This window comes from Erinaceus europaeus, chromosome 9 (genome assembly GCF_950295315.1).
Source record: "Erinaceus europaeus chromosome 9, mEriEur2.1, whole genome shotgun sequence".
Taxonomy (NCBI): Eukaryota; Metazoa; Chordata; class Mammalia; order Eulipotyphla; family Erinaceidae; genus Erinaceus; species Erinaceus europaeus.
Window position 1 is genome coordinate 21,587,001 of NC_080170.1, and position 26,345 is coordinate 21,613,345.

Sequence of the window (26,345 nt, forward strand, 5' to 3'; positions counted from 1 at the left end):
TTTGGAGGTTTTTTTTTAATCTAGTAGCTATAAATTAACTACAAATGAAGATTTGATTCTACAAATGTTTCCTTGCAAGAATAATTTTTTTAAAAAAGGAAAGACCAGTTATCCTGTGTTTAGGAATGGAATGCATGGGATTCAGTGAACTTACATCCTAGATAACTTTATTCTTAAATGTTCTCAGTACATATTTATTTGTGTATATGTGAAAAGAGGTCTACAGATTTAAAATTATTAGCTAAGTCTTCCAAATCATCAAATCATGATTTGACTTTAGTTTTTAAATTGACATGTGGAGTAATATCTTTACAGGGTTTGCGTTCCCATAAAATACATGCTGATTCCTTTAAACCAAAACTTCACAGCTGAAAGGCTAGAATGATTGTCTCCTAATTATCAACAGGAAGTCAAAAAGCAAAGAAAAACAACAACAACAGGGAATCCCACCCAGGCTAGATATGACTTAGCAGGAGCCAGCCTGAGACTTCAGGCCAACCCCCCCAAAACTGGTGGTGGCCCTCTGCCCCGAGCCCTCCTGTTCCTGCAGGTGAATCACCCTGGGATCCCAGCAAGTTCAGGAAGTGCTCTGCCTTGTCCTCCTCTACAAATCTCACCTACTCCTGAGAGCTGAGTCATTTACATTAGCAAGGGAGCAAGTCTCGCCAGTTGTTCCAGAGTTTGAAAGGGTGCCCCAAAGGACAACTACAAGGGGATGCTTTCTACGGTGGGGCCAGGAATGCTTATTTCGGCGCTTTAGCAGGAATCCCACCACTACAACAGCTGTGGGCTCACGGCTGCTTCTTCACTAGAAACCCATTTCACCACAAGGACATTGGATCAGGTGGATGGAGGAGCAGTCACCGCAATGAAAGGTAAATGACAACTATTTTGTTTTTGTTTCCATTTTCCTGAAAGCTGTGTTTGGGAGGACACAGCGTTCTGATTAAGGCTATATCATTCTACTTATGGTTGGATAAGGACTGAAGAAAAAAGCAGAAATTGTGAATGAAAAGCAGAAGTCCTCTTGAGAGGGACCACTTCCTGCCACGGAGTTCCCTGACCCCTGGTCTGGGCCAGTAGCACATGTAGACCATGCCTTTGGAAATCACATTCACAAAAGGTATCTTGAATTTTTTTTTAAAATCATTTTTATTAGATGAATGAAACCTAAAAGTCTCTTATTGATTGCTTCCCGTGATGCAGATCAGTTAATCTCCATAGCTTCCATTCACTTTTATTTTAACAAAAGATACCAAGAGAAAGAAGAGAGATAATTTTCTGTCCTGACTGCTCCACTTTGATAAAAGAATTTCAGTCTTTTCACTGTGCTGCAAAGAACAGGGCAATCCTTGCTTGGATTCTCTGAAATCGTGTTAAAACATGTCGAAAAGGTGCAGAAAAACTGCCCAGCAACTGACAAACGGCTTGGGAACAGCTTCGTGTTGTCTCACATTCAGACAGGCAGGGAGTTTGTCGCTTCAGTGAGGAAAACAAGAAACAGGGAGACTTGAACTCCTCCATGTTTCAGTAGGGACATAAAAAGACAAGAGTGCAGAAGACCATGGTTTGGGTGCTATGTCAAACTTTACCTGTTACAGAACTGAATGTCATTCTCAAGTTAACTCTGCTTTCATTAGGTATGTTAAGATTTTTAACTGCAGTTTCGTTCCCATGATCCCAATAACTGACTCCAGTTTACTAGCAAAATGAACAGCGAATTGTTTGGTTCCCATTACCAGATAAATATGGGGGGAGGGCGATCTGGACACTGCTGGCATTTACCTCATTCTTTCTGCCAGTTTAAGGCAAACAGTCTTCCCATCTTGAATGTGGGGGTTCCAGGAGCTGCATTTTCTTAGCCCTTCAGCAAAAAGCTCTCAAGCACCTACTTGAGGGGCATTTCAGGTGTTTATGGGAAATGGAAAGGGACTGGGGAACAGGCAGACTATTGATATTGTATTTAAGAAGGGAGCATAGAAAAGAGAAGTTAGAAAATTAAGGCTGTTCCTGGGGGGGAGGGGATTTCCTAGGTAGACAGAGAACCGAGGGAGTGAGCTGCACTCTGGGACGTTGCCCAGTGACTAGACCAAATTAGAATGGATGTTTTTAGCTAGCAAAGTGGCATCTTGTGCCTTCCAGAGATTGCCTTCCTCAAGCTTTCACTTCCTTTGACAACAAAAGATGCTTCCTCTAGTTCTAAATGCCAAGAAAATTTGACAGAACTTTTGGATAGAGGAGACAAGAGGATATTCATTTTTGTCTGTGGGGACTCTAAACTAAGGATGACCAGGAGACTCCCTCTAGCCTACAAAAGGCAAAAGAGGTGAAGGGGACAGGAGTGAGGTGCAGTCAGGGCAGCCCCTGCCTCCAAGCAAGAAGAGCTCTGCTAAATGAGGGACAGTGGGCATGATGGCATGGAAGGACCAGGGCTCACAGCAAAGGGGTGTGGTTGGGGCACTAGCTAGGCCTAAGGTCGCCTCAGACTAGGGCAGCCTATTCCTTCCTGGGGGCTCATGGCACCTTCACAGGACACGAAGGGACCACAGGAGAGGTCATCAGAGGTTCCTTGTTTCTCTAGATTCCCATAGCCCAGGTGGGGGGTGTTACCAAGAGCCCCAGGCTGGGCTCATCAGACATAGGGGTGCTGCAGGCTCTCAGGCCACAGCCCACGATGAGGGTAGCATGAGCTTCCTCTGCTTTTGCTCTTAACCAGCTCTGTGACATTTAAGCCAGATCTTAGCCTCCTTAGTTCCAAGATTCTTCCTCTGCAAGAGGAAGCGGAGGGTAGGTGAGATGATTCACTCAGTAGAATGCATGTTGGCACCTCCATCAGCACACAGGCGTACCACGCACAGGCAAAGCTTCACGGGTGATATGGCAGTGCCCTGGCATCCCTCTCTTCTGCCTGCCAGGAATGGTGGAGTCGTGCAGGCACAACGCCCCCCCCACCAAAAATCCTGGTGGCAAAAAAACATAAGGAGCTGAGCACGGCTGGTCCCTGCCTCCTAGAGCATTTACATCCGCACAAAGTTAAAGGTCAAGGGCAGCTCTCTGCACCCAGGACCCTGTGAAGCAGAGGCACTTGAGGCCTGCCACACTCCCTACCTGTCCCAACTTGTCTTGCCTCTTACGTACCAGACTAGAAGACTGTGAACGAGACTGAAAACAAATCATCGGTGGGCTCCCCCCCCCCCAATAATTTAGGAAGACTGGCTATGAGACAAATTGGAAAAACTGCCAAACTGCTGTTCCCTAGAAGCAGGCCAAAGAGGCCAGGCTGCGTGGCCAGCCCAGGGTGTGCAGTGAGGTTGAGGCCTTCCTCCACACAGGGCACACCCACGGTCGGTTTCGGTTGTTTCAACCAGGCGTTGTAAAGTCCTGAGCCAGAAAAGCCTCCGACTGCACTGTGCCCAGCCTGGGCAAGGCTGTGTCCACCCTGTAAGCAGTGAAATGAACCAACACAGGGGTGGCAGGTGGCAAGCAAAAGGCAACCACTCCATCAAGCCATGGTGAACTATACTGCTGCTCAACAGCGGGAACGGCAACAGCTGTTAAGGGGCAACAGGCACTTTTCCTCCTGTCCTGGGACGTTACTCCACACCGCTGTTATAAATGAACAGTGTGACACAAGTATTTGCCGGGTGCCTAAATCGCAGGCTAAATTCCAGGCAGCCCACCTGAAATACCCGGTCCTTTTCCCAAGTCCCGCTGGGCTTATGACCAGCTGACAGTCTAGATGCTGCTGCAGTTCAGCTGCGGGTTCCCTAATACACCTGTGTGCTGTGTGCGTGCCCATGGCTTCCCCACTCCTGGCCCCTGAAGCTTCTTAGCTGCCTCGATGGTGCCTTAACCTCCTTGCCACCCAGCCCCATCTACTCTGATGGGGCATTTCTCATGCTGCCTGCCACCCTTTTGCATGAATTAACACCAGACTCTCAGACAAGTGCTGTGCCAATATACGCACCTGCCTGTTTATTTAGACCCTGTCTAGTCTCTGGCCCTAAAGTGTTTTGAGGCATTTTCCAAAGGTACTTAATAAGAACTGAGTGTGCGTGAATTTTCAGTGAGACAAAAGGAGTCTGGTAAGAATAATGACGGAAAATGAAAAGTCAAGAGTGAGGTTTGTTCATCAAATGCCTTCCTCCTTGTCTACTGTTGAATCTATTTCATACACAATGGGGGGGGGGAGGCATAATGATTAGGGATTGAAGGATCAGCAGCAGGCTCAAAGAGCACTATTCTCAGGGTGTAGATGAGAAAGGACCTTCTCTGAGTCTTTATGCAGGAAACTGAGGTGACATGGACTCCCCCAAGGAGGAGGCACAAAGGACTGAATCTGGAGGCGTTCGCGCAAGTTTCAGTGTTTCTCTCCACCTGCCTTATCTCCTAAGTGCCTCTCTGCCTGCTCCTCCTCAATAGGCAGTGATCTGAATTTCCCAAGTGCCAGGGATACTGGGTTGGGCTAAATGAAAATGTCTTTTGAGCTACTTAAACATTCTCTGTGTTCAGCCTAATCCATCAGCGCCAAGAATGAGGAGATTTTAGAGGCTTTGAAGGCATGCTCTTCCCAAATCAAAAACAACCCTCTGTTAACTTCTGATCTTTAAAAGTGATCTCAAAGCATGTCTTGCAAATTCATTAACTTTAGGTAGAAAGGAAAACAGGAGAGATTAGTGAAAGATGAGGGAGTGGTTTGGAGTAGGCACCAGGTCCCGGGCCCTGGGTCCTAGGATGTGCTGGGGAGAACCCAAAGGAGAGAGGGAGGGGTGGGGTGTGGGCATTCCCAGAGGAAACTGAGTGTCCCAAACTCTGACCCAGAGACAGGCTTTCACTGATGTGATCAGAGCTTTGAAAGCACTAAGTCAGAATTTGAAACCTTGACATCTTAAATCAAGACCTTTTCTCTGGGTAGATCAGATGGCCTGGGGCTATTGATATCACACTCAGGTGTATTGATATCACACCAGCCCCCAACAGGGAGTGGGGGAGACCCTCCAGTACACTGCTGTCCCCCATGAGCTGCCCGAAGAGCTCCCCTCACCACCTCGGTCTTCAGCTGCTGCTGTGGGCTATGCTATGGCCCTTGCCCACTTCCCTCCTCCTCAGCATGACGTCTGGGCCATATCTGCTCACTTCTCAATGAGCTCTTCAGAAACATCAGAGAACCCATGCTTCATCAGTCCTTCTCCCTGTGCTTAGCCATGTCTGACATAAGACTGGCAGCCAGTGCCTATTCCCTCAGGCTTTCCTGGGTTGTTTCCCTCTAAAGGAAAATGAGGATACCCATGGCGAAAATGACTGGTGGGTGTCCACCAAGAACACTAGAAAGAGGGGGCCAGGTTCCAGGAAAGCCCAACGTAAAGTCCACTGTCCTTTGAAGGTTGATGAGGGCTTCCAGGTACAGGGAAGCACAGAGGGCTGGGAGGTAGGGGGGGTGGGGGCAGTGAGTTAGGCTGGACAGCTGCCTAAGAGACTGGTCCAGCAGCTCAGAGAGAGGAGAAATTTCCAGGGAGCCAGGAAAGGTCTGGAGTGGGCACTACCAAGTGGGGAAGGGAGATCTGTGCAGGTAATGTGGGCACCTGTGGAAGGGCATGGCAGAGGCATGGGGACTGGGAGGAAAGAAGGTATTGAAAGGGACTGTGACAGGCAGTGGGGAAAGGTCGCAGAGACATGGTGATCAACTACTATTTCTCCCAGGTGAGCAAGTTATTCTCTTGGCACATCAACCTAGGCAGAATTTGTTGTTTTGGAGGTGCCAGGGGGTCAAATCCAGGCCTTCACACACATCAAGCATGCATTCTTCCCTAGCCAGAAAGATTTTGACTCAAAATTCCCATTTGTTTGAGAAACACTGTTTGAATCTCGAATTTTAATTTTTTTTTTGTTTTTTTGTTTGTTTTGTTTTTTGGTGAGAGAAAGTATTCACTTTTCTCATTAACTACTCTAGTTTTATTTTACGGCACTTACAATTTTTGGAATAAAATGGAACATATTATGTGTATGCACACATAATACATGAAACTATCAGATAGCAAAAACATACCTTGTCACCCCTTCCCCCCAAATAATGTTCTTGACAAAAAGGTTAATTTCATAAGAAGGGATCTGGGGCAGAATGAAGATTATCTTTGAGATAAAAAGGAGAAGCACTGCTTGAAGAAGACAATGGCAGTGAAGTTGACACTGCATTTTACTCTAGGGGACTATTACAGATGTTAGTGTGTGTGTGTGTACATCTGCACTATATGAAATTAATTATATGTGAGTCTGCATGCTGATAAGAGCTGTGTTGAAGAAGTCACTAGAGAATTCAAAATATTGGGGATGGGTGGTAGGTAGTGCACCTGGTTGAGTGCACATGTTATAATGATTAAGGACCTAGGTTCGAGCCCCTAGTTCCCACCTGCAGGGGGAAAGCTTTGCAAGTGGGGAAGCAGGGCCGTATCTCTCTCTCTCTCTATCTCTTTCTCTCTCCCTCCCTCTCTCCCCCGTTTTCCCTCCCTCCCAACCACCCCTTCCCTCTTGATTTATGGCAGTCTCTACCAATAGATAAAGATAATACAAAAATTTTTTTAAAATAGATAATTTAAAGAATCAAAGAAGGGGATAGGCTGTTGCACACCTTATCTATCATGCATAAGGATCTGGGCTCAAGCCCTCAGTTCCCACCTGCAAGGGGAAGCTTCATGAGTGATAAAGCAGTACTACAGATGTCTCTCTTCCTCTCTAGCTCCTGCCGCCTCTCAGTTTCTCTCTGTCCTATCAAATACTTTTTTTTCCTTTTATCAGAACACTACTCAACTCTAGCTTATGATGGGACTGAACCTGGGACCTCAGAGCCTCAGGCATGAAAGTCTTTTGCATAACCACTATCTCCCCTGCCCCTGTTCTATCAAATAAAAAACAAAAGGAAAATAAAAACAACAACAAAGGAGTCAGATGATCTTTCAGAGTGGTGGATTTGTCACGTAGACACTAAGCCTCAGTGACAAGCCTGGTGGCAGTAATTAAAATAAATTAATAAACTATTGACAAAGAAGATATGGGATAAAACTAAAAGACTTGTCCCTTTGACAGCAGTGTTATTTTGTTACATCGGGCAGCTTAACGCTGGTTAAAATGATGGAGGGAAAAGTTAGCACTGCCAACCTAGCATCCAATCCATTGGAAAATTCATGAAAACAGCCCCAACCCACTACTGGCATAGTGGAGTGACAACGGTAACACCCACCACCATCACCAAGTATAACTGCAACTCTTATAATTATTTAATTATGGGGGGGGGAATCAGATCACTGCTCAACTCTGCCATAAAGTCATGCCTGGGATTGAACCTACAGCCTCTGAGCCCTTGGGCATGCCAGCTGGTGCTCTAACCAACTTTGCCATCTCCTCAGCACAACTGTCCCCCCCCCCCCAAACAGGGTTATCAATGAGGCTGCTTGACTCCACAGTGCCCAGTGACCATTTATTGTTCTTTTTGAGAGTGAGAGACAGAGATAGAGAAGGAGACAGGGAGATAGGAGGAGAGGCATCTACAGCACTGTTCTATATCTCATCAAACTTCCCCTGAAGGTGAGGGACTGGGGGCCTGAAGGCAAATCATTGCACATGGTAATGTGTGTGCTGTACTAGGTGAGCCGTCAACTATATTCCCAATGGTAACTTGATTATATGATCTTCCTCAGAGCAGGACTCAGCTCTGGCTAAAGGTAGTGTGGGGGATGGAACCAGGGTCACTGGAGCCTCGGGCATAAGAGCTTTTTGCATAATTATTATGTTATCTCCACGGCCCCTAACTCTGACTTTTAAGTGCGATGCCAAAACGTGGAGGTGGCCCTAGCAAATCATGGCATAGGGCTTCAAGAACCAGGTATTCCCCATCTCCCTCATCCCCCAGCATCTCCAGGGCCTCGTGCTCTAGTGATTTCACTGCTCTAGGCTTACTTCTGCAGAAAGACATAGGCAGAGAAGGGGCTGGGGAGACAGCATAATGGTTCTGCAAGAGATGTTTGTGCTGGAGGCTGAGGTCCCAGGTTCAATCCCAGTACCACCATAAACCAGAATAAGCAGTAATCTGGTACTTATCTACCAATTCCTATCTGTTTTATTAAAGATAAATAAGATATATTTCTTTTAAAGACAGAGAAGAGAGGGAGGGAGAGACACAACCCCCAGCGCAGCAGTACTCCTGTGTGCTCCGCCTCAGGCTCCAAGCTGGGCTGGTTGTGTGCAAGGCAAGGCAGACACCCAAACAGAGGAGCAATCTCACTGGCCCCACGCTCTCTTGTAAAAGTCTGGCAACAGCAAGTCAACTGACAGCTTTGCCTGGAGTTTTGAATCACATAAGAAGGAAAAATAAGGGATTAGTAGCCAACCATTTGTCTTAGAAAGGGTTCCTCTGAAAGCCTGATTGGATTGTTGAGAAGGTGGCCCCTCAATATTCCAACAGCCTTTCTCCAGGGCACTGGGTGAGTCAGAGTTTATCTGTGTTTAAATCAAAGCCTGCCTAAACAGTGTGTATTTCAATTCAGGGCACTCTAAAACTTGACGCCACGAGAGGTGAGATGGCTACTATTAAACTAGGGCATGATCCGATCTGCCTTTATACTAATGAGGCACTGGCAGGATAAAACCCCTGCATACTGCGCTTGGGGGACTGGCCACCTTGCTTCACAGACAAAAGCAAGGTCAGACTGTAAGAGGCAGGATACTTCTCCCAAGGTCCCAGAGTCCAAGATGGGGCCATGAGTGGGCCCTGATGAACTGAGCTGGGGACCACAGGATTCACTTCCAGACTTGGCGTGCGCACGCATGCGTGTGCGTGTGTTTGTATGTGTGTGAGATCTATGGCTAAAATGCAGCACTGCATCTAAGCCAGAAACTAATGCAACTGGCAGAGCATCAGACTGGCAAGCCTGAGGGTCCTAGTTTGATCCCTGGCACCGGCTGTATCAGAGTGGTGTTCTAGCTTGCATCTCTCTCATAGGTAATAAATAAACAATTTTTAGAGAAAGAGTCAGGACATAAATCACACTTTCAGGAAGTTTATAACCTAGCTTAGCCCCTGCCCTGCCACGTAAACACCCCCGCCCCATTCCCACATACATTAAAAGGGTGTTCAGAAATCAACTGATCCAAATGGCCACTCTAAATGCAAGCCAAAATACTTCATTGTGGACTGCAGATGTCAGGCGAGACTGTAGCTCAGGGCAGGGCCTGACAAACCTGAATGCAGGCAGTGGGCAGTGGCTGCAGGCAGGCATGTGCCGAGGAAGTGCTCGTGCTGTCCGTGACCTGATTAGATTGTGAGCAGCCCAGTGAGCCAGGGAGGTGGCTGGTTTCTTTCCCAGGCCTCCCTGGAGGAGTGTAGACAGCCTCATGTCACTCTCTCTCAGGCGTAAAGGGGGCAGGCAGACTGCTAGATTAGAGGTGACCCCGAAAGGCAAGAGCAGCTGTGCTTTTCAATACCACCTGTGCCGCACGTGCTTCTGTGAACAGTCGCCTCACGATCTGTTAATCCAGCTCAGCTTTTCCATGAGAAGGGACCAAAAAAAATAAAATAAAATAACACCAAAAAACAACCCCCAAAAGCAACAACAAAGTACCCCTCAGCTCTGCTTTTTTTTTTTTCTTTTTTTTAACCAGAGCACTGCTCAGTTGAGGGATTGAAACTGGGACTTCACAGCCTCAGGCACAAGAGTCTCTTTGCATAACCATTATGCTGTCTACCCCCTCCCTCAGCCCTGCTAGTTCTACAGATGCATCTCTAGAGGGACAAACTGGAAAGCAGAGAGCTAGTTAGTTCTACTCCCACCACTGTATCACTTAAACAGCAACTCCAGAGTCAGCCCTGTAGCTTATGAGTGAGGAGCTGCAGACTTAACCTCTTTCACCAGCATTTTCTTGGGGGTGAGGAGGCTGGGCAGGGCACACCCTCTGAAGAGGGAGTTTTCCAGTTTGGTGGAGTGACTCGCAGCTCTTGGAGCTCTGACCCAGTGAAGTTCACTGGGCCCGGGACTGTGGGCTCCCCTGCCCTTCCCATTATCCTGCTGGGGGCAGGCAGAGGTGTGGGCACCAAGCACACTTGGGTCCCAGCCCTGATCCCACCATGGAGACACCTTCTTTCCTTTGAGACCCACATTCTCAGTTTCCCCAGCCAGAAAAGATTAAATTGACAACCGGTTACAAGAGTTTTCACATTAAGGCCCCAACAGCCAGCCAAGCAGAGCTGATTACAGCTGCAACCAAGAACTCTTGAGTGAGATCTAAATAGCATGATCTCAGGCTCCTTTTTTCCCCCCCTGGATTACACAGAGATGACAGGAAACTCATTGGGAAGAATCTAAGGGACTCTTAGGTTATGAGAATAAGACAAATCTAAAAGGACTTGGTAGAGGGAGGGCAGGAAGAGGAAGAAAAAACTGCTTTAATCAGAGTAAAGTGTTGACCCATCCACACAAGTCAAATGCTCACTTAAAGTCAACTACATGACCACGGGTTGCAAAGCCACATCCAGGGTTTGGACAGGCTCCGTGTCACAGGGCCCCACAGGATTAGGGGAAAGGGAGTGGGGGATGTGAACCAGCAAGTACTGCTGTGGAACTTGTTCCATGTTCGAAATTGACAGAGCCTTTTTTTTTTTTTGAGACTGGATAGAAATCAGGCTTCTTATCTGAAATTTCCAGGTGTTGTTTTTATTTTTCCTTCCTTCTTTCCCCATCCCCCACCCCCCATTGCTGTTCAGGCTAAATCAAGCTCACTCTCTAGTTTACAGGCACAGAGATTCCTTCAGGAGCTCAACAGGGAAAAACTCTCCTTGTCCCTGACTCCTCTACAGTTCCTGGCCCTGCAAAATGAACCCCTGGTGTTCTGGTTTTCTTGCTCCTGGACACAGTGGTTCAAGGCCTGTGGCTGGGGATTTCTGACAGGTCCCTTAGGGATCCTGAGGCTGCCTGGCACTCTTTTCTGTGAATTAGGCCATGCTAATGAACCTTGGCCCTTCCCACCTGGGGAGATGGGGTGGGAGAAGGTGAGATAAATCCCCCCCACCCACCCACCCTGCTCTGAGGTTTGCATGAGAAACTAAAGAGCAAGTTCGCAGTCTAAGAAGACCACACTGAGAAATTCCTTGTCCCTTCCCAGCAGCCTCATTTAAACAGTTGGTTCACAACCAAAAACATCAACAAGGTAATGAAACAGTCACAGGATGACAGCCAAGGCTGGCTGGGGTGGGGGGGGGGGGGAGAAAAAGCCAGAAGGTCTCTCAGTCCTGATACCATCTGCCCGCAGGAAGAGCTGTGAAAGACGGCCTACCACAGACTTCACATTCTTGAGTGGTTTCATCAGTGCTCAGCTGGAGGAGAGGAGGCGGCAGGACAGGATTCTGGCCAGGAGCCAGGAGCCAGGAGCCCCAAGCACGCTGCCCCCTTGCAACAAACAGCCACAGGCACAGGGACACCAGCTCCCAGCACAGACCCAGGGCTGACCAGGCTCAGGGCAGCTGGAGGGGAGGCTGAGCTCTGAGCAAAAGGAAACAGCTGGATGGCTCCCTGCTGTGGGATCTTAGTGCCAGCACCAAGCCCCAGTGATAACCCTGGAGGTCAAAAAAAAAAAGTTTTCTCACCCTCCAAGTCTGCAGTTAGGAAAGGAGTGTGAGCATGTGGCCACTCTGGCATGTCCACCAGGCTGGTGTGAGAGCATGTGCACCACAGTGAAGCATCCCCCTGCAAGTGGGGATCGAGGGTTCGAACCTGGGTCCTTGCGCTTAGTACTATGTGTCACCACCAAGCCCTCACAGGTCAGAAATCATGATAACAACTGCATTTGGTCACAAACTCACCCTGCTTGGCTAGGAGGGAAGGTGCTTTTTTTTTTTTTTAAAGACAAGCTAGAAAAACATTTAAAATGCAAGGTATGCAACTGGGAAGGTAGCTTAGCAGGTAGGGCACAGGACTTGCACTCATGAGGTCCTGAGTCTGATCCCAGGTTATGTCCGAGAAACCCTCTGATCTGTGTGCTCTCATAGAAATAAATAAATAAATAAATTGATCTTAAAATGCACGAAATTCAGTCTCTCTCCCCCTTCCATCACATGCAAGCTCCCTTTCTCTGAAAAGGCTGTCCTTCCTTCCCCCCTCACCAGCATTACACAACCCTCTGCTTCTGCCCCCACCTCCCCCTGCACCACCCACAGAGCACACACAGCAGCACTCAACAATGCCCTCTTTTGTCACCTCCAGGGCACTCTGCTGTCCTGTGTCACTTCTCTGCAGGGTAAGACTAGCCCTGACTTGCCATCCTTAAAGACTCCTCACTTCAGAGGACTCCTGATAGTCCTCCCAGCTCTCCCTCTGCTCCTTCACTCACCCCTTCCCCTCAGATGGCTCCTCAAAAATTCCCTTGCCAGCCGGCTTCTGTTCACCTCCACCTTGGGCAGCCTCACCCTCCCCTTGTCACGAATCCTCTGGAAACCTCACTTTTGCACCAGCCCAGAAACACACCTCCTGGCTCAACCAGCATCTTCAGTAATCTAGCAGACATCCCCCAGTGGGAACCACACAGATGTCCAGAAACCAACACTCCTTTCCTCTCAAGTCAGGGGCCCACCTCATCACTGCAAACAGAGGTGAAGGAAACCAGCGCTGGGAGCCCAGTGCCGCCCCCCCTCCACACACACACTGGTCAGTCACTCATTCCTCGACACACCTCATATGTCTCCTATCTCCTTCAAACCTTTCCCATCAGAGCTTCAGCAAAACCTATCACAGCTGCACCAGAACCTGCCTGGTCTCTGCCCCCTCATTGGGGTACCCCTTCTGTATTTCATTTCTTTCCCTTTTCCCTTCCCCTTCCTCTTTTCTTCCTTTCCTCTTCTCTTCTTTACCAGAGCACTACTCAGCTCTGGCTTATGGTGGTGCAGGGGATTGAAACTGGCTGGGACTTTGGAGTCCCAGGCATGAGTCTCTTTGCATAAAATTATGCTATCTACCCCTGCCTACCAGTCTGTATTTCAACGATACCCCAAACTTCTCACTAAATGTGTCCTGTAGGCTTTTTTTTTACTTCTAAAATGTCAACTTTTAACTTTCTGGAGGGCAGGAACTTACCCTCATCATAACAGCCCAGAGCCTGAAGCGTGACGAGGCTCGCAGTCAATACCCTTGTGAAGGAAGCCTGGCTGTGGGTGGCACTGAAGGACAAACAGGTAGAAAGGCCCGAGATGAGGAAAGGAGGCCAGGAAAGCAGACGCTGGAACATAAGACATGGCCTCTGAGTTTGGTTAGCAAAGAGAGGTCATAATCAGAGGAAGCTGGTCTTGGATTTATTCAGGCCAAGTTTAGAGAGCGTAATGCAAGAAAAAAATAAACATGTCATACTGTGGCTTTCATACTGTGGTTGTTGCTCCCTTTTTGTCAACATCTCTGGGTATCTGAAAAGGCTGGTCTGGAGTGGTGAGACCCTGGTGACATAAGTTAATTAATTCATTAAAATAAAATTATGGGACAGGCAAATTTTCCCCAAAGTCTATTGCCAACTTTTAATCAGAAGCCAACTGCTTTTGGCCTCCATATGCCATCATCTCCAACACTACAAAAATAGCTCATACTTGCTCAGGAATTGTGATTCAAGAATTTCCTTACTTTATACACATCACACAGAGAGGGGAAAGACATGAAGGCATGGGGACTTAGCAAGGAAAATCCAATCATGAAAAGCAGAAGAGATTCGAAAAGAAAGAAATGGGGAGAAGGCCATAGGAGGAGGCTGTACCTGAGACTAGCAGGGTCTTCAGATGCCAGGATTAAGCTAGAGTTAAGCATGCTCTTGTCTGTCTCACCCCACACCCCCCAAAAAAAAAATCAAGTTAAAAAACAAAAACCAGCAAGTGGCAGACTAAACACAAGGTAGGAAAGAGTACTGAGGTTACCTGCTCTTTCAATTCAGGCATCAAATACTCACAAGCAGGGCTGACAAGGAACATATTTTCGGTGGAAGGGGGAGGTTAAGAGATAGAGGAACAGAAACCCAGCACCACTAGGATGCACACCAAGGACCAAGTCATAGCAGAGATGATGGCTGAGCGTCCGGCAGACATGAACACTCCTGACAGGGAGGAAAGGAAATGAATGAGGAACCTGCCCTGAAATGTGGGAAGCAGTTCACTGAGAGCCAGCCATCACAAGGAGATGGACAAAGACAGAGAAAATGCTTAGAAGCCAGTAGACAAGAGTGAAACATACATTTCCCAAGCCTGGGCGGCCCACTCGGCATGTGCAAATGTACTCCAACCAGCACATAGTTTTAGCAGGGATGAGGAGAAGGGGAACATGGATCCCTGAAATACAGACTGTCACCCACATCCAGGATCTTGAGATTCATAGACGGATTCTCTTTACAGATTCATAGACGGAGCTCTTGCTAAAGATACATTTCACCTGAACTTTTTTTTGAATTGTGGAATTATATTCCTGTAACTGTATAACATTCCAGACCATCACTAAATCGCTCTACTGGGTGAGCTATCTCCTGGTTGAAGTTCTCTCACTCTCTCTTTTAATGAGGTGATGACCTCACACATCTGCAATACTAAGTGGCCTCTCCAGTCTAAATTCTTTTTCAGTTATTTCTCAGATTGTGTGAGTGGTTGGAGAGACAAAACAGCCCCACTCTGTCCTCCACAGAGCTCCCATGGGGAGCCAGAACATGAACTAGGGACTCACCCAGCAATGTGTGTGCTTTCCTAGGTAAGCGATCTCCTAGCCTCTGCTGCATCTAGGGGACAGAAGAGGAGGCCAAAACAATAAGAGTCAAAGCAAACAAGTGCCTCTGCCCTCGCTGCCCAGTCCTGAAACACACACAGGCTCCTCCAGGGTTCACTGCCTGCAGAGTCAGCAAACACAAGTGCTGACACCAGCTGGAAGGCTGCTCTCTCTGCCTGGAGGAGCTGGGGTTACTTGGGGTCCCTGAGCAGCTGTGTGGTGTACAAGCAGTATCAGCAAGGGGATATGGCTTCGTTTCATGAGAAACACTGTGACTTTCTCTAAAACAGCCTCCAGGCCTTCACATCACTCTGGGCATGACACAGAACAGTCGTGGCCATTGGAGAAAGGAGGAGGAAGGGGGGAGGGGGGGACATACTAGACCACTCAAAGTCATGCACAAATGAGATTGGTTCATCTTTTTTTTTTTAAAAAATGATTTTTGGGAGTCGGGCAGTGGCGCAGTGGGTTAAGCGCATGTGGCGCAAAGCGCAGGGACCGGCGTAAGGATCCCGGTTCGAGCCCCCGGCTCCCCACCTGCAGGGGAGTCGCTTCACGGGCGGTGAAGCAGGTCTGCAGGTGTCTATCTTTCTCTCCCCTCTCTCTCTGTCTTCCCCTCCTCTCTCCATTTCTCTCTGTCCTATCCAACAACAAAGCAACGTCAAACAATGGCAATAATAACTGCAACAAGGCTGCAACAACTAGGGCAACAAAAAGGGGGGAAAAATGGCCTCCAGGAGTGGTGGATTCATGGTGCAGGCACCAAGCCCAGCAATAACCCTGGAGGAAAAAAAAAGATTTTCAACTTTTTAGATTTTTTTTTTTTAATTATTATCTTCATTTATTGGATAGACACACAGCCAGAAATTGAGAGGGAAGGGGGTGATAGGGAGAGAGACAGACACCCGCAGCACTGCTTCACCACTTGTGCAGCTTTCCCCCTGCAGGTAGGACCGGGGCGGGGGTGGGGGCCTCAAACCTGGCTCCATGTGCACTGTAACATGTGCGCTCAGCCAGGTGTGCCACCACCCGGCCCCAGATTGATATTAAAAACCTAATGGAAACTTACATCTGTGAGAGATGTAGACGCACATGCAAAGTTAAGTGCTGGTGGATCCTGCTGACTCCCCAGAAAGGTCTAGTGAGTGAGTAGAGGTGACATGGCTGACTAGTGTAAGGGCAGAATAAGAACACCTCAGGTGACAGAATAGGGTGCTGGGTGACACATCTCTCATCAGGTATTTTTTAAAACTGTAACAATTAAGGAAGTATGCCCCTATAATTGTACAACTTTATAAACCATTATTAAATCACTAATACAAAATTTTTTTAAAAAATTGTAATGCTCTCTGATTTTATACAAGTCTCATCATACATGTGCTAAATTTTCTGTGCCCACTTGGAAAAAGGGACAGGAAGACAAGATACCATTCCCAAGCACTTCTTAAAGGGAACATGTCCACAGGAAGCAGTTCTTTCTTGATCAGTAACTTGTTTAACATCATGTGACAATATTGGAGTTCCAGCAGCCACTGAACCAACGCATAAAACAAACCACCATGTAACCTGACTTCTCATGAAGTCACTAAACTTGGGCTGATCAGCACCTTCTAGAGGACCTGCCATAAGTCTTTCTGCTCACAGATGAGGCCACTGCATCACAGAGATGCAAGATGGCTTCCCCAGCAAGGCAGTGGCATTCAGTTGGGGGAGGGTAGGAAGCACAGAAGGGCTCTGTGGCAGGCTCACTATACCCTATCTTGAGTGGGACCTTTGTTTATGGCCAAAGATCAGGTGTTTCCTGAATCATGAAGGCATATACATAATTTACTGTAAAAAATAAACCACAACACTGTATATTCAAACTCTTTCTCTTCTTTTGCCCCCCCCCCCTTTTTGTCTTTCTTTCTGCAGAAGTCAAACCAGGAATGACCCACATTGAACCCATGCCTCAGCCCTTCCCCAGCGTTTCCTGACACACGTTTTTGCATCCAGTCAATCACAACTGAAGAATGGGCCTCACCTTGACACTTGCAAAGTTACCAGGTATGGCCCAGAAGTAATTTGTCCTCAATCAACAGCTTGGTTATGCCATGTGGCAATGCTGGAGATTCCAGCAGCCACTGAATTAACAAAATAAACCAGTAGGTAGCCTGGCCATTCATTATGCAGAAAACAACAGACACAAGAGCTGGACAGAACATTAACTTGTTACACTGTGCTTTAAATGCTGTGTCAGCTAGAGACCATCTCTGAACAGACAAAGTGGTAAGATGAAGTTAATGACATTAGACTCACATTTGTGGACTAAGCTAAAGGCTTATCACTTTCCATAGAACAGTCTCAACAACCTGGGTTCACTGAGGTTCCCCAGAAGGCCAAAGACAACATCTACCTACTCTGCTACATAACTATTTAGGAAATGATCAGAGGAGGGCAGTTATGCCATGGTGGTGACACCCTGTAATTTGTAAGACTTGTGGACTTCATCCCATCTGGCAGGTAGAACAGCCACACATTGTTGATACTTTCACATTCTGTGCCAGAAAGGCCCGCCCCAGTGAACAACGATGCAGCTTCACCAAAGGCAAAAGGATCCAAATTCTCTTTCTGGGGCTCTTCCTTGCAAAATGTGACCAGACATTTGTTTTTTCTTTTTCTGTTTTTCCATTTTATTTGACAGGGAGAAGAGAAATTGAGAGGTGAGAGGGAGATAGGGAGGGAAAGAGAGAGAAAGACATCTGCAGACCTGCTTCACTGCTCGTCAAGTGTGCCCCCTTGCAGGTGGGGGTCCAGAGCTCTAACCAGGGCCTGCCACATGGTAATGTGTGTGCTTAATTGGGTGTGCCACAGCCCAGCACCCCACCACTATACTCCTATACTCCTAATGTAGCAAATTGTAATTCTGCCTGATTTTCCGGAGTGAAACATGGAGTACTACATAAAGTGCTAGAACTAATGTGTGCAAAACATTCAGGAGATCCAGAAAGTGACGGCGACACACTTATTACAATTTACCAAGTCAAGAGGCCATGAAAGAGAGGCTGGTGATTATACTCTCTGAAGTGAACACAATGCCCTTAACCTGCACTGTCTATCACAGTAGTTAATCCACATGTGTACATGTTAATCCACAGCTGTATCTGGCTACAGATCTGCAATCTGCCAACACACACACACACACACACACACACACACACACACACTTTCTCTCTAGCACTAAATGATCATACGCTATGGGACGAAGACTTCTGACGTCATTGCCTCTGTGGATTTCATGAAACAGGAGTTGGGGGAAGGGGAGAGGATAACAAAGGGAGTTTTGCCCTTGATGCATCACCACCTGCACTCTAAGACATCAGAGCCAGATCTGCATCATCGCAGACACAGACTGTGTGAGAGACAAAGCCCTGGCCCTGTAAAAGCAGCTTCTGCTTCCTCTTAGTTGCTTCGTGAAGCTACTTGTCCTTAAACTTTACCAAGTTCTTTACTGACAGTGAAGAAGGACATGCTGAAACCACCCAGGTGAAGAAACCCACTCATTTTCCACAGTCATTGGTCCTGGGCTGCGCCCTTACAAGGAGAGGAGTTCCTGAGTTCACCCGTAAGACTGGGGGTCAACAAACGATGTGGCAAGAGAGGAGTAATGAGAGGGCAGCTGACAGCAAAGACAAAGAAGACTCCTGTGATGAAACTTTCTGTGAGGACAGTAAGTCTTCCAGAGCAACCCAGAAATGGTTTCTCCCTGCTTCTTAGAAACCACTCCCCCACCCCCCATTCTGCTGCCATGCTGTTTCACAAAATAACCTCTAACAGGCTTTAAACACTAATTTGTGTAAGCTGCTTGGTAAATGTGGCATCTGTGAAGGAAGTGCTCACCAAGCCCAGGCTTGGCCCTCAGAGTTAAGAAGGCCTACATCCCAGAAGGCTAATCCCACATATGAACAGGACACAGTCAACAAGCCTGACAGCAGGCCGTCTCAGAACCACAACGCACCCAGCAAACCCTGGAGAGCCAGGCTGCCGGTGCCTGCTGGCCAGCCAGCCCTCAAGAGGCAGAGCAGACACGAGGGCTGGAGTTGACATACTGGCTCACGACTCTATAGTAACAACTACACTTGGCCAGTAAATTGAAATTTCCTGATTAGCAACTTTTAAAGAAGATTTTACTAATTTTTGTGTATGCGAGATTGATGAGGCACTTCTCTGACGTATATCGTTTTGGAAAAGGAGCAAGGGGGAGGTGGGGGGCGGGGTGCTTCAGGTATGTAAGGTCTGTGCTTTAGCTGCTGAGCTGCCTCCTCAGCCACAGTGCAGTCAATTCTGATGTCTCCTTATCCATCCACTCCCAACTCTACAACCCATCCTGGGAAGTGCGGGTCTCTAAGCTCCACATGGATGAACTCTTTCCGTAGGCAGGAAATGTCCCAAGCACAGTCGACTGACTACAGTGGCACTGAAAAGCATTCATCAGGCAACATTAAGAGGCACAGCCAGCCTTTAGGAGAGGGTACAGCTGCCCCTGTGTGGACATCTGGGCCACTAACACCAGCATGTCCTCTCTTCTCTTCCTTTTGGGGGTCCAGTCTAGTTTAGATAAATGTGGCTACTGGCAGTTTGATTAGGGAAGCTAATTCTGTCAGGTCAGGGAAGCTGGCGTGAGTCTTGTGGTGGGGAGTCCAACAGGGCCCACAATTCATTAAGCTCAAACAGGCTGCAATGACACTGCTTGTAACAATGTTTCAAACTGGCAACAGTCACTCTGAATGGCAGCTGATTCAGGCATTTCAAATGTGTAAAGCTTAATAATAAGACTGTGTGGCTCTCCTCACAACAGGCTGGGCCAGCTATAAATTACTAGTCTGGGTCAGGCTATTTAAGCCAGGAAAACCAGTTTTTAAAAACACTCTGAGCAGCGAATAAAAGGGAAAAGAATTAGAAAGAGGATAAGGCTACAGGAAGAGGCCACACTTACAGTCCAGGTGGCAATTTAAGAACCTGTTTGTGGATTATAATCATCAAGACCTTCACTGTTTCACTTCTTCAAAGAAGAAAAAGTTAGCATATACAACCCTGGAGTACATGTGTGTGTGTGTGTGTGTGTGTGTGTTTGTGTTTTGGGGGGTGGGGGGGTGAAGGCTAAATACATACCATTGTACTGAGAAGAGAAACCATTTCCAGATGTAACTGTAACAACATTAGACACTATGGGAAATGAAAAATTCAGTAATGGACTTGCTTTTAACTTTTTATCTCTCTGTAAAGTACTAACAATCTAGGGGTGTCTGTGTGTGTGATTATTAGTTTTTAATCAATCTTGGGCCGACTGAAATCCTTGAGAAGTCCCTGCCAAGTTTGTGCAAGCCTGACATAGCAGCAGCTGGAAGACTGGGGCTGCAGCGCGAATGGAAGAAAGACTAGCAAGAGTAATCTCCTAGCCAAAGTCAACTATCAGAGGTGGCGCTCTTGTCTCTGGAATTGGCTGGTCCAAGGCCCCTCCTGTGCTGAGTTGGTGGTGGGGCAGGTGACCTCAGCAGTGACCTGATATTGGATTCTGAGCTCTGGACTAGAGCTGCCCAACCAGTTCCCTCCAGCACATGTGGTTCAGGAGGCCTATCTTCAACCCACAGCAATTACTATTTGGCTATGTGAGACTATGGGATGGTATAGTTCACTTAGAACATAAATCAAACACTGCAAAATAAAATAAGAGGCTGGAAAAAAAAATCTCATGTAAGTATAGTAGGTATGATCTAGTCCCACAAATAAAAATTGTGCAACAGCCTACAATTACTTTTAAGAAATTGTCTTCCCTGATGATAAACACAAATATTAAGAATAATTCTCCTGGGACCAGGGAAGTGGCCAGCAAGTACAGCACAGGACTTGCAAGCCCGAGGTACTGCAGAAGCCAGAGCTGAGTGGTGCTTTGTTAGTTTGACTGTTTTTCTCCTTCATTCTATTTCTCCCTCATCAATCAATGAATATTTTCCTAGAGTAGAATAATTCTTCTGTTTAGTTTGCTGTTGCTGCCAGTGGTCCCTGAAGTATTTGAAGAAACTCACAGGCTTTCAAAACTTAAAAAAAAAAAAAAAAATCTGGCTAGTATACTTTACTAGTTCTGGATGGCTGAACAGCTTAAAGGGGGAGAAAGGAAATTCTCATTTTCTGCCCACATTCTGTTGATCCCATTTGTCAGTCATTCAAATATCAAAGTGACCCAAATGAAGATCATCTTCATTAGTGCCTTTATTTTCATTTTCAAAGGCTCATATACAGATTAAGCTGTGTCGCATCTGACTCCAGGGTCCTTGGTGTGGGGTGCACACAGGGATGGTATTTCTTTTTTTTTTTTTCCCCTTTTGTTGCCCTTGTTGTTGTAGCTTCGTTGTGGTTATTATTATTGCCCTTGTTGACGCGGTTCATTGTTGGATAGGACAGAGAGAAATGGAGAGAGGAGGGGGAAGACAGAGAAGGGGAGAGAAAGATAGACACCTGCAGACCTGCTTCACCGCCTGTGAAGCGACTCCCCTGCAGGTGGGGAGCTGGGGGCTCGAACCCGGATCCTTACGCTGGTCCCTGCGCTTTGCGCCACGTGCGCTTAACCCACTGCACCACCGCCCGACCCCCACAGGGATGGTATTTCATTCTGTGCCAGCTCACAAAACAATGGTTTACTGACTAGTGTCTTTAAAGTGCTGAAGACAACTTCAGATTTATTTTTATGCTGGGGGGGGGGGAGGATGTGCCCCAGAGCATCGATCAAGTCTGGCATATGGTAGCACTAGGGGTTGAACTTGAGGCTTTGGGGGGGCCTCAAGAATGGGAGCTTGAACTACTAATCTATCTTCCCAGCCCTGAAGACAGATTCCACCTCTCAAAACATTCCAAATATAGCCTGAGAGGGATTTTTTGGTGGGTTTGGGGGTGGTGGTGCATAGGAGCTCTGAAGTGATGTCTCCTCACCCCTGCAGATAATGAAGCACACGGCCACAGCGGCAGCCACACTCTGGGCAACTTAAGCGGCAGCTGGGGGAAGAACGGCACGTCCAACGAGTTCGACACCATCATACTGCCCGTGCTCTACCTCGTCCTGTTCGTGGCCAGCCTCCTGCTGAATGGCCTGGCCGTGTGGATCTTTTTCCACATCAGGAATAAGACCAGCTTCATCTTCTATCTCAAGAACATCGTGGTGGCCGACCTCCTCATGACCCTGACGTTCCCGTTCCGGGTCGTCCACGACACGGGCTTTGGCCCCTGGTACTTTAAGGCCATCCTCTGCAGGTACACGTCCGTGCTGTTCTATGCCAACATGTACACGTCCATCGTGTTCCTGGGGCTCATCAGCATCGACCGCTACCTGAAGGTGGTCAAGCCCTTTGGGGACTCCCGCATGTACAGCCTCACCTTCACCAAGGTGCTGTCCGTGGGGGTCTGGGTGGTCATGGCTGCCCTGGCCTTGCCAAACATCGTCCTGACCAACGAACAGCCCACCAAGGAGAACGTCCTTGACTGCGTGCGGCTCAAGAGTCCCCTGGGGGCCAGGTGGCACCAGGCGGTCATCTACACCAACAGCTGCCTATTTGTGGTGGTGCTGGTGATTCTGATTGGGTGCTACATCGCCATCTCCCGCTATATCCACAAGTCGAGCCGGCAGTTCATCAGCCAGTCCAGCCGGAAGCGGAAACACAACCAGAGCATCAGGGTGGTGGTGGCCGTGTTTTTTACCTGCTTTCTGCCCTATCACTTGTGCCGGATCCCCTTTACTTTCAGCCACCTGGACAGGCATTTGGGTGAGTCTGCCCACCGAGTTCTCTACTACTGCAAAGAGGTGACGCTCTTCCTGTCAGCGTGCAACGTGTGCCTGGACCCCATCATCTACTTTTTCATGTGCAAGTCGTTCTCAAGGCGGCTCTTCAAGAAGTCCAACATCAGGACCAGGAGCGAGAGCATCCGATCGCTGCAGAGTGTGAGGCGATCAGAAGTCCGCATATATTATGACTACACAGATGTGTAGTTGTGAACGAACGGCCTTCCCAGGGCTGGTGAAAAGTTGTGTGTATGTACAAAGTGTAAATAAATGTCTTTTGATTACCCTTGCCTCAGCCCGTCAGAATATGGATAAAAAGAGAAGCTTCATGAATAGTGGAGTGGTGCTGTAGTATCTCTCCAACTCTCCCTCTCTACCTCTGAGAATAGACAAGAACAAAACGCAATGCTCCACCAGGAGTGGTGAGGAGAAGAGAGGCATTAGAGTATGACCCACAGTGAGATGAACAAGAGGCTGTGTATTGCTGGGAGGCAGGACTCGTGGCCCCAAGAGCAGGGAGCAGCACGCTGCATGGTGGGAGGGGGCTGTGTCACCCTCTAGAGAAAATGCAGTTCCTCTAAGATGCATCTGCAGAGAGTGGAGAGTTGGGGGCCAGAACTCACTCTAGCCTTGAGGTGGAAAAGAAAATGCTATCTTCACTGACAGCAGTCACAACAGAGTCGGAAATGACTGTGAGCCTCTGTCTCTGGGTGATCTGGAACCTGCCATCACTTTACTCTGCTGCCTTTCTTTTTGTTTGCTTTTTTTGAGAAACTGGTTTATAAGAGTATTGTCAGGGCTACAGTTTCGCATCTCCCCCAGACACACGTGTCATCTCTCTCCACTGTAGGGCACTGGGTGCCAACCTCCATTTCACTCCTTCCCTCATCTGCCTTCAGCATCTGCTCAAATAGACCGAGGGTTTACTAAGGTCCCTGTCTGTTGCCCTTACTTTGTTTCTTTTTATTTATGTTTTTTTCATATTTATTTTCCCATTTGTTGCCCTTGTTTTTTTATTGTTGTGGTAGTCATTATTGTTGTTATTGATGTTGTCGTTAGATAGGACAGAGAGAAATGGAGAGATATGGGGAAGACAGAGAGGGGAAGAGAAAGATAGACACCTGCAGACCTGCTTCACTGCCTGTGAAGCGACTCCCCTGCAGGCGGGGAGCCGGGGGCTCAAACTGGGATCCTTATGCCGGCCTTTGTGCTTTGTGCCACGTGCGCTTAACCCTCTGCGCCACCGCCTGACTCCCCTTACTTTGTTTCTTAAGTCCCATTTAAGAGTGAGATCTTTGGTTTTTGTCTTTCTCCTGTCTTGTTTCACACAGGAAGATGCCTTCCTGTTCCATCCATATGACAACAAAGAGGAGACTTCATCTCTTATAGAGCTGTGTCATACTCCCATATCACACTTCTTTATTAACTCATCTGTCATTGGGCACTTGGGTGATTTCCAAATCTTTCTTGGCTACTGTGAACATGCTGTGATGAACAGGTGTGGATAACATCTTCACTGTGTTTATCAGTGTCTCTGCACAGAAGAAAAACATGTGCTCTGCTGGGGAGGTGAGAAAGGCTCACACACTTTTTTTTTGTTTGTTTCTGCTACTGGGGTTATTATTATCAAGTTCCACTCCTGCATGATGCCTCCAGTCCAAGCAGGCTCTTTTTCTCTATTCATTTATGTAGACAGAGCATGAGAGAAAGGGGGTAAAGGGAGAGAGAGAGAGGAAGAGGCACTATAACACTGCTGCATCACTAGTGAAGCTTCGCCTGTGCACGGTGCTCCCATGTGGTGGCTGAGTGCTGAGACCCAGGTGCTCATGCAGGGTAGAGTGCATTCTGCAGGTGAGCCATCTGCCAGCACCACAGCTGTGGGTTTTTTGTTTGTTTTTTTTTGTTTTTCTTTTATGCTATTAAGATGTCGCTGGGGTTCAGTGCCAGCACTCTGAATCTATTGCTGATGGCAGCTGTTCCTCTGGCCCTTTTCTACTCTTTCTTTCTTTCTTTCTTTCTTTCTTTCTTTCTTTCTTTCTTTCTTTCTTTCTTTTTCTCTCTTTCTCTCTTTCTGTTTCGTTTGATAGGAGAGAGAGAGAAACTGAGAGGGGAAGAGGAGACAGAGAGGGAGGGAGAAAGATAGACACCTGGAGGTGGGAAGAGGGGGACTGAACCTAGCTGCTCGGGCACAGTAATATGCACAGTCAACTGGGTGTATCACCACCCAACCGCTCAACTACGCTTTTTAAGCTGCATACTTTTAGAGACTGAATTCAACCTTGGGCTCTATCAGAAGGCAAAGTGTGACTAAGATGGATGGGCACAGGATAAGACACCCTGTATTCACAGTTGCCATGATTACACGCCTTTGTTGCACTTAAGTCCTCATGTTCAGGGATACAGAAGAGAACATGGGGGGGGTTGTATGATTCGTTTATGAAAAGAAATATCCAAGAATCTTTATTTTGGAAGAAGTTTCAGTAAAATAGGTTCTGGAGAAGCACCAAAAGAGGAGGGAATACATGTTTGCCAACAAAAAGAGGATGCTGTGTTTAACAAAGACACACAAAGACACACACACACACACACACACACACACACACGTAAAACAGAACAACTCTTTAGACACTTAGGGCCACCTGGGTAATGTCTCAGCTGGTGAGCATGTCTGAGGCTCCCATTCACTCCCCTGTAGTGCCAGGTCCACAGCAATGCTCTGACTTGTCTCTCTCAGTCTCATGTAAAACTCTTTTGTATATAAAATAATAATAATAATAATAATAAAATACTCTCATAAACTATCTGTAAAATTCTGAGAAGCAAAAGCTAGGACACACTTTAGAACCAAGAAGAGAATTCAGGACAGATAAATGTCTCTTGGCAGAGGCAGGTCTGGCAGAGGGGTAGGTGGTAAAGGGGTCACTTAAATGAATAACTGAAGTCCTCAATCAAATCACAATTTCTCCATCAAGACCTCAGTTCTCTCAAGTGCACACCGGTGCATGAATGAATGGACACACTTCACTTGCCATTTGCACTGTGAGCTGCTGGCATGTGGTGGACCAGCTAATGGGAAAAGAGCACTGAACAGGCTCATGGCTCATACCAGAACACCACCCTCCTCTCCTCTCCCCTCCCCTCCCCACAATGCCCAGAATAGATCACAGCTACCTTAAGTGAAAAGGGTCAATTGCTCCAGAGAAAACACCATTGAGAGGCTATCTCCCATTATGCCCATCTCTACCCTTCAAAAGACTTAAAAGTGGGGCAGGGGTGACAGCTCAGCCTGTTAAGAGCACCGCTTGAATGTCCGAGACCTCAGGGGTTCACTAAGCAGTACTTTGGTCCTCTCTCTCCCCCTTCTCTAATATAGATAATAAACCTTTCACTTAAAAAAATCAGAAATGATATTATCTACTCCTCTTTCTCTCTGATTTTACATGCAGGCTTTTATTACCTAAAGCACCCAAATCAAGATCCGATCATCTTTAATGGTATTAAATGATTTCATCCAGCACTCAGGATTTAACCAAGCATATCACTTAACCCTCTAATTCAGGACTCAGATCCAAGAAGCCTTTGAAATATTTTCAGTCCCAGTCTAAAATGTTAAAAATCAGCTTGCTGTCATACCAAGTGGGCACATCAAAGGTGACAGTCAGTGGCTGTCCACAAGGGCTTCTTAGTTAACATTAGCCTCGTGTTGTTTAAAGTCAGTGCATAAAAAACATGACAGTCACATCTCATATTTTATACTAGTAACCACAACA

The 26,345-nt window shown here is 47.3% G+C and overlaps 2 protein-coding genes across 13 annotated transcripts in view; one reads left to right on the top strand and one right to left on the bottom strand.

Annotated features, from left to right (window-relative positions):
- MED12L (mediator complex subunit 12L) overlaps nt 1-26,345 on the bottom strand; it is a 300,870-nt gene that overhangs the window by 103,840 nt on the left and 170,685 nt on the right. The gene's annotated exons all lie outside the window — the stretch shown is intronic.
- GPR87 (G protein-coupled receptor 87) lies at nt 618-22,859 on the top strand. The gene is made up of 3 exons (XM_060197491.1): nt 618-875; nt 16,680-16,811; nt 21,740-22,859. Exons 2-3 carry the CDS (start codon nt 16,778-16,780, stop codon nt 22,780-22,782), a joined length of 1,077 nt encoding a protein of 358 aa, XP_060053474.1. The 5' UTR covers nt 618-875; nt 16,680-16,777; the 3' UTR covers nt 22,783-22,859.

Excerpts from the sequence above, each read along its gene's own strand:
- GPR87 (XM_060197491.1), top strand. The coding sequence starts at position 16,778 with ATGGGCCTCACCTTGACACTTGCAAAGTTACCAG. Across the intron at positions 16,812-21,739 it reads GACACTTGCAAAGTTACCAG|ATAATGAAGCACACGGCCAC; the intron begins GTATGGCCCAGA and ends TCACCCCTGCAG.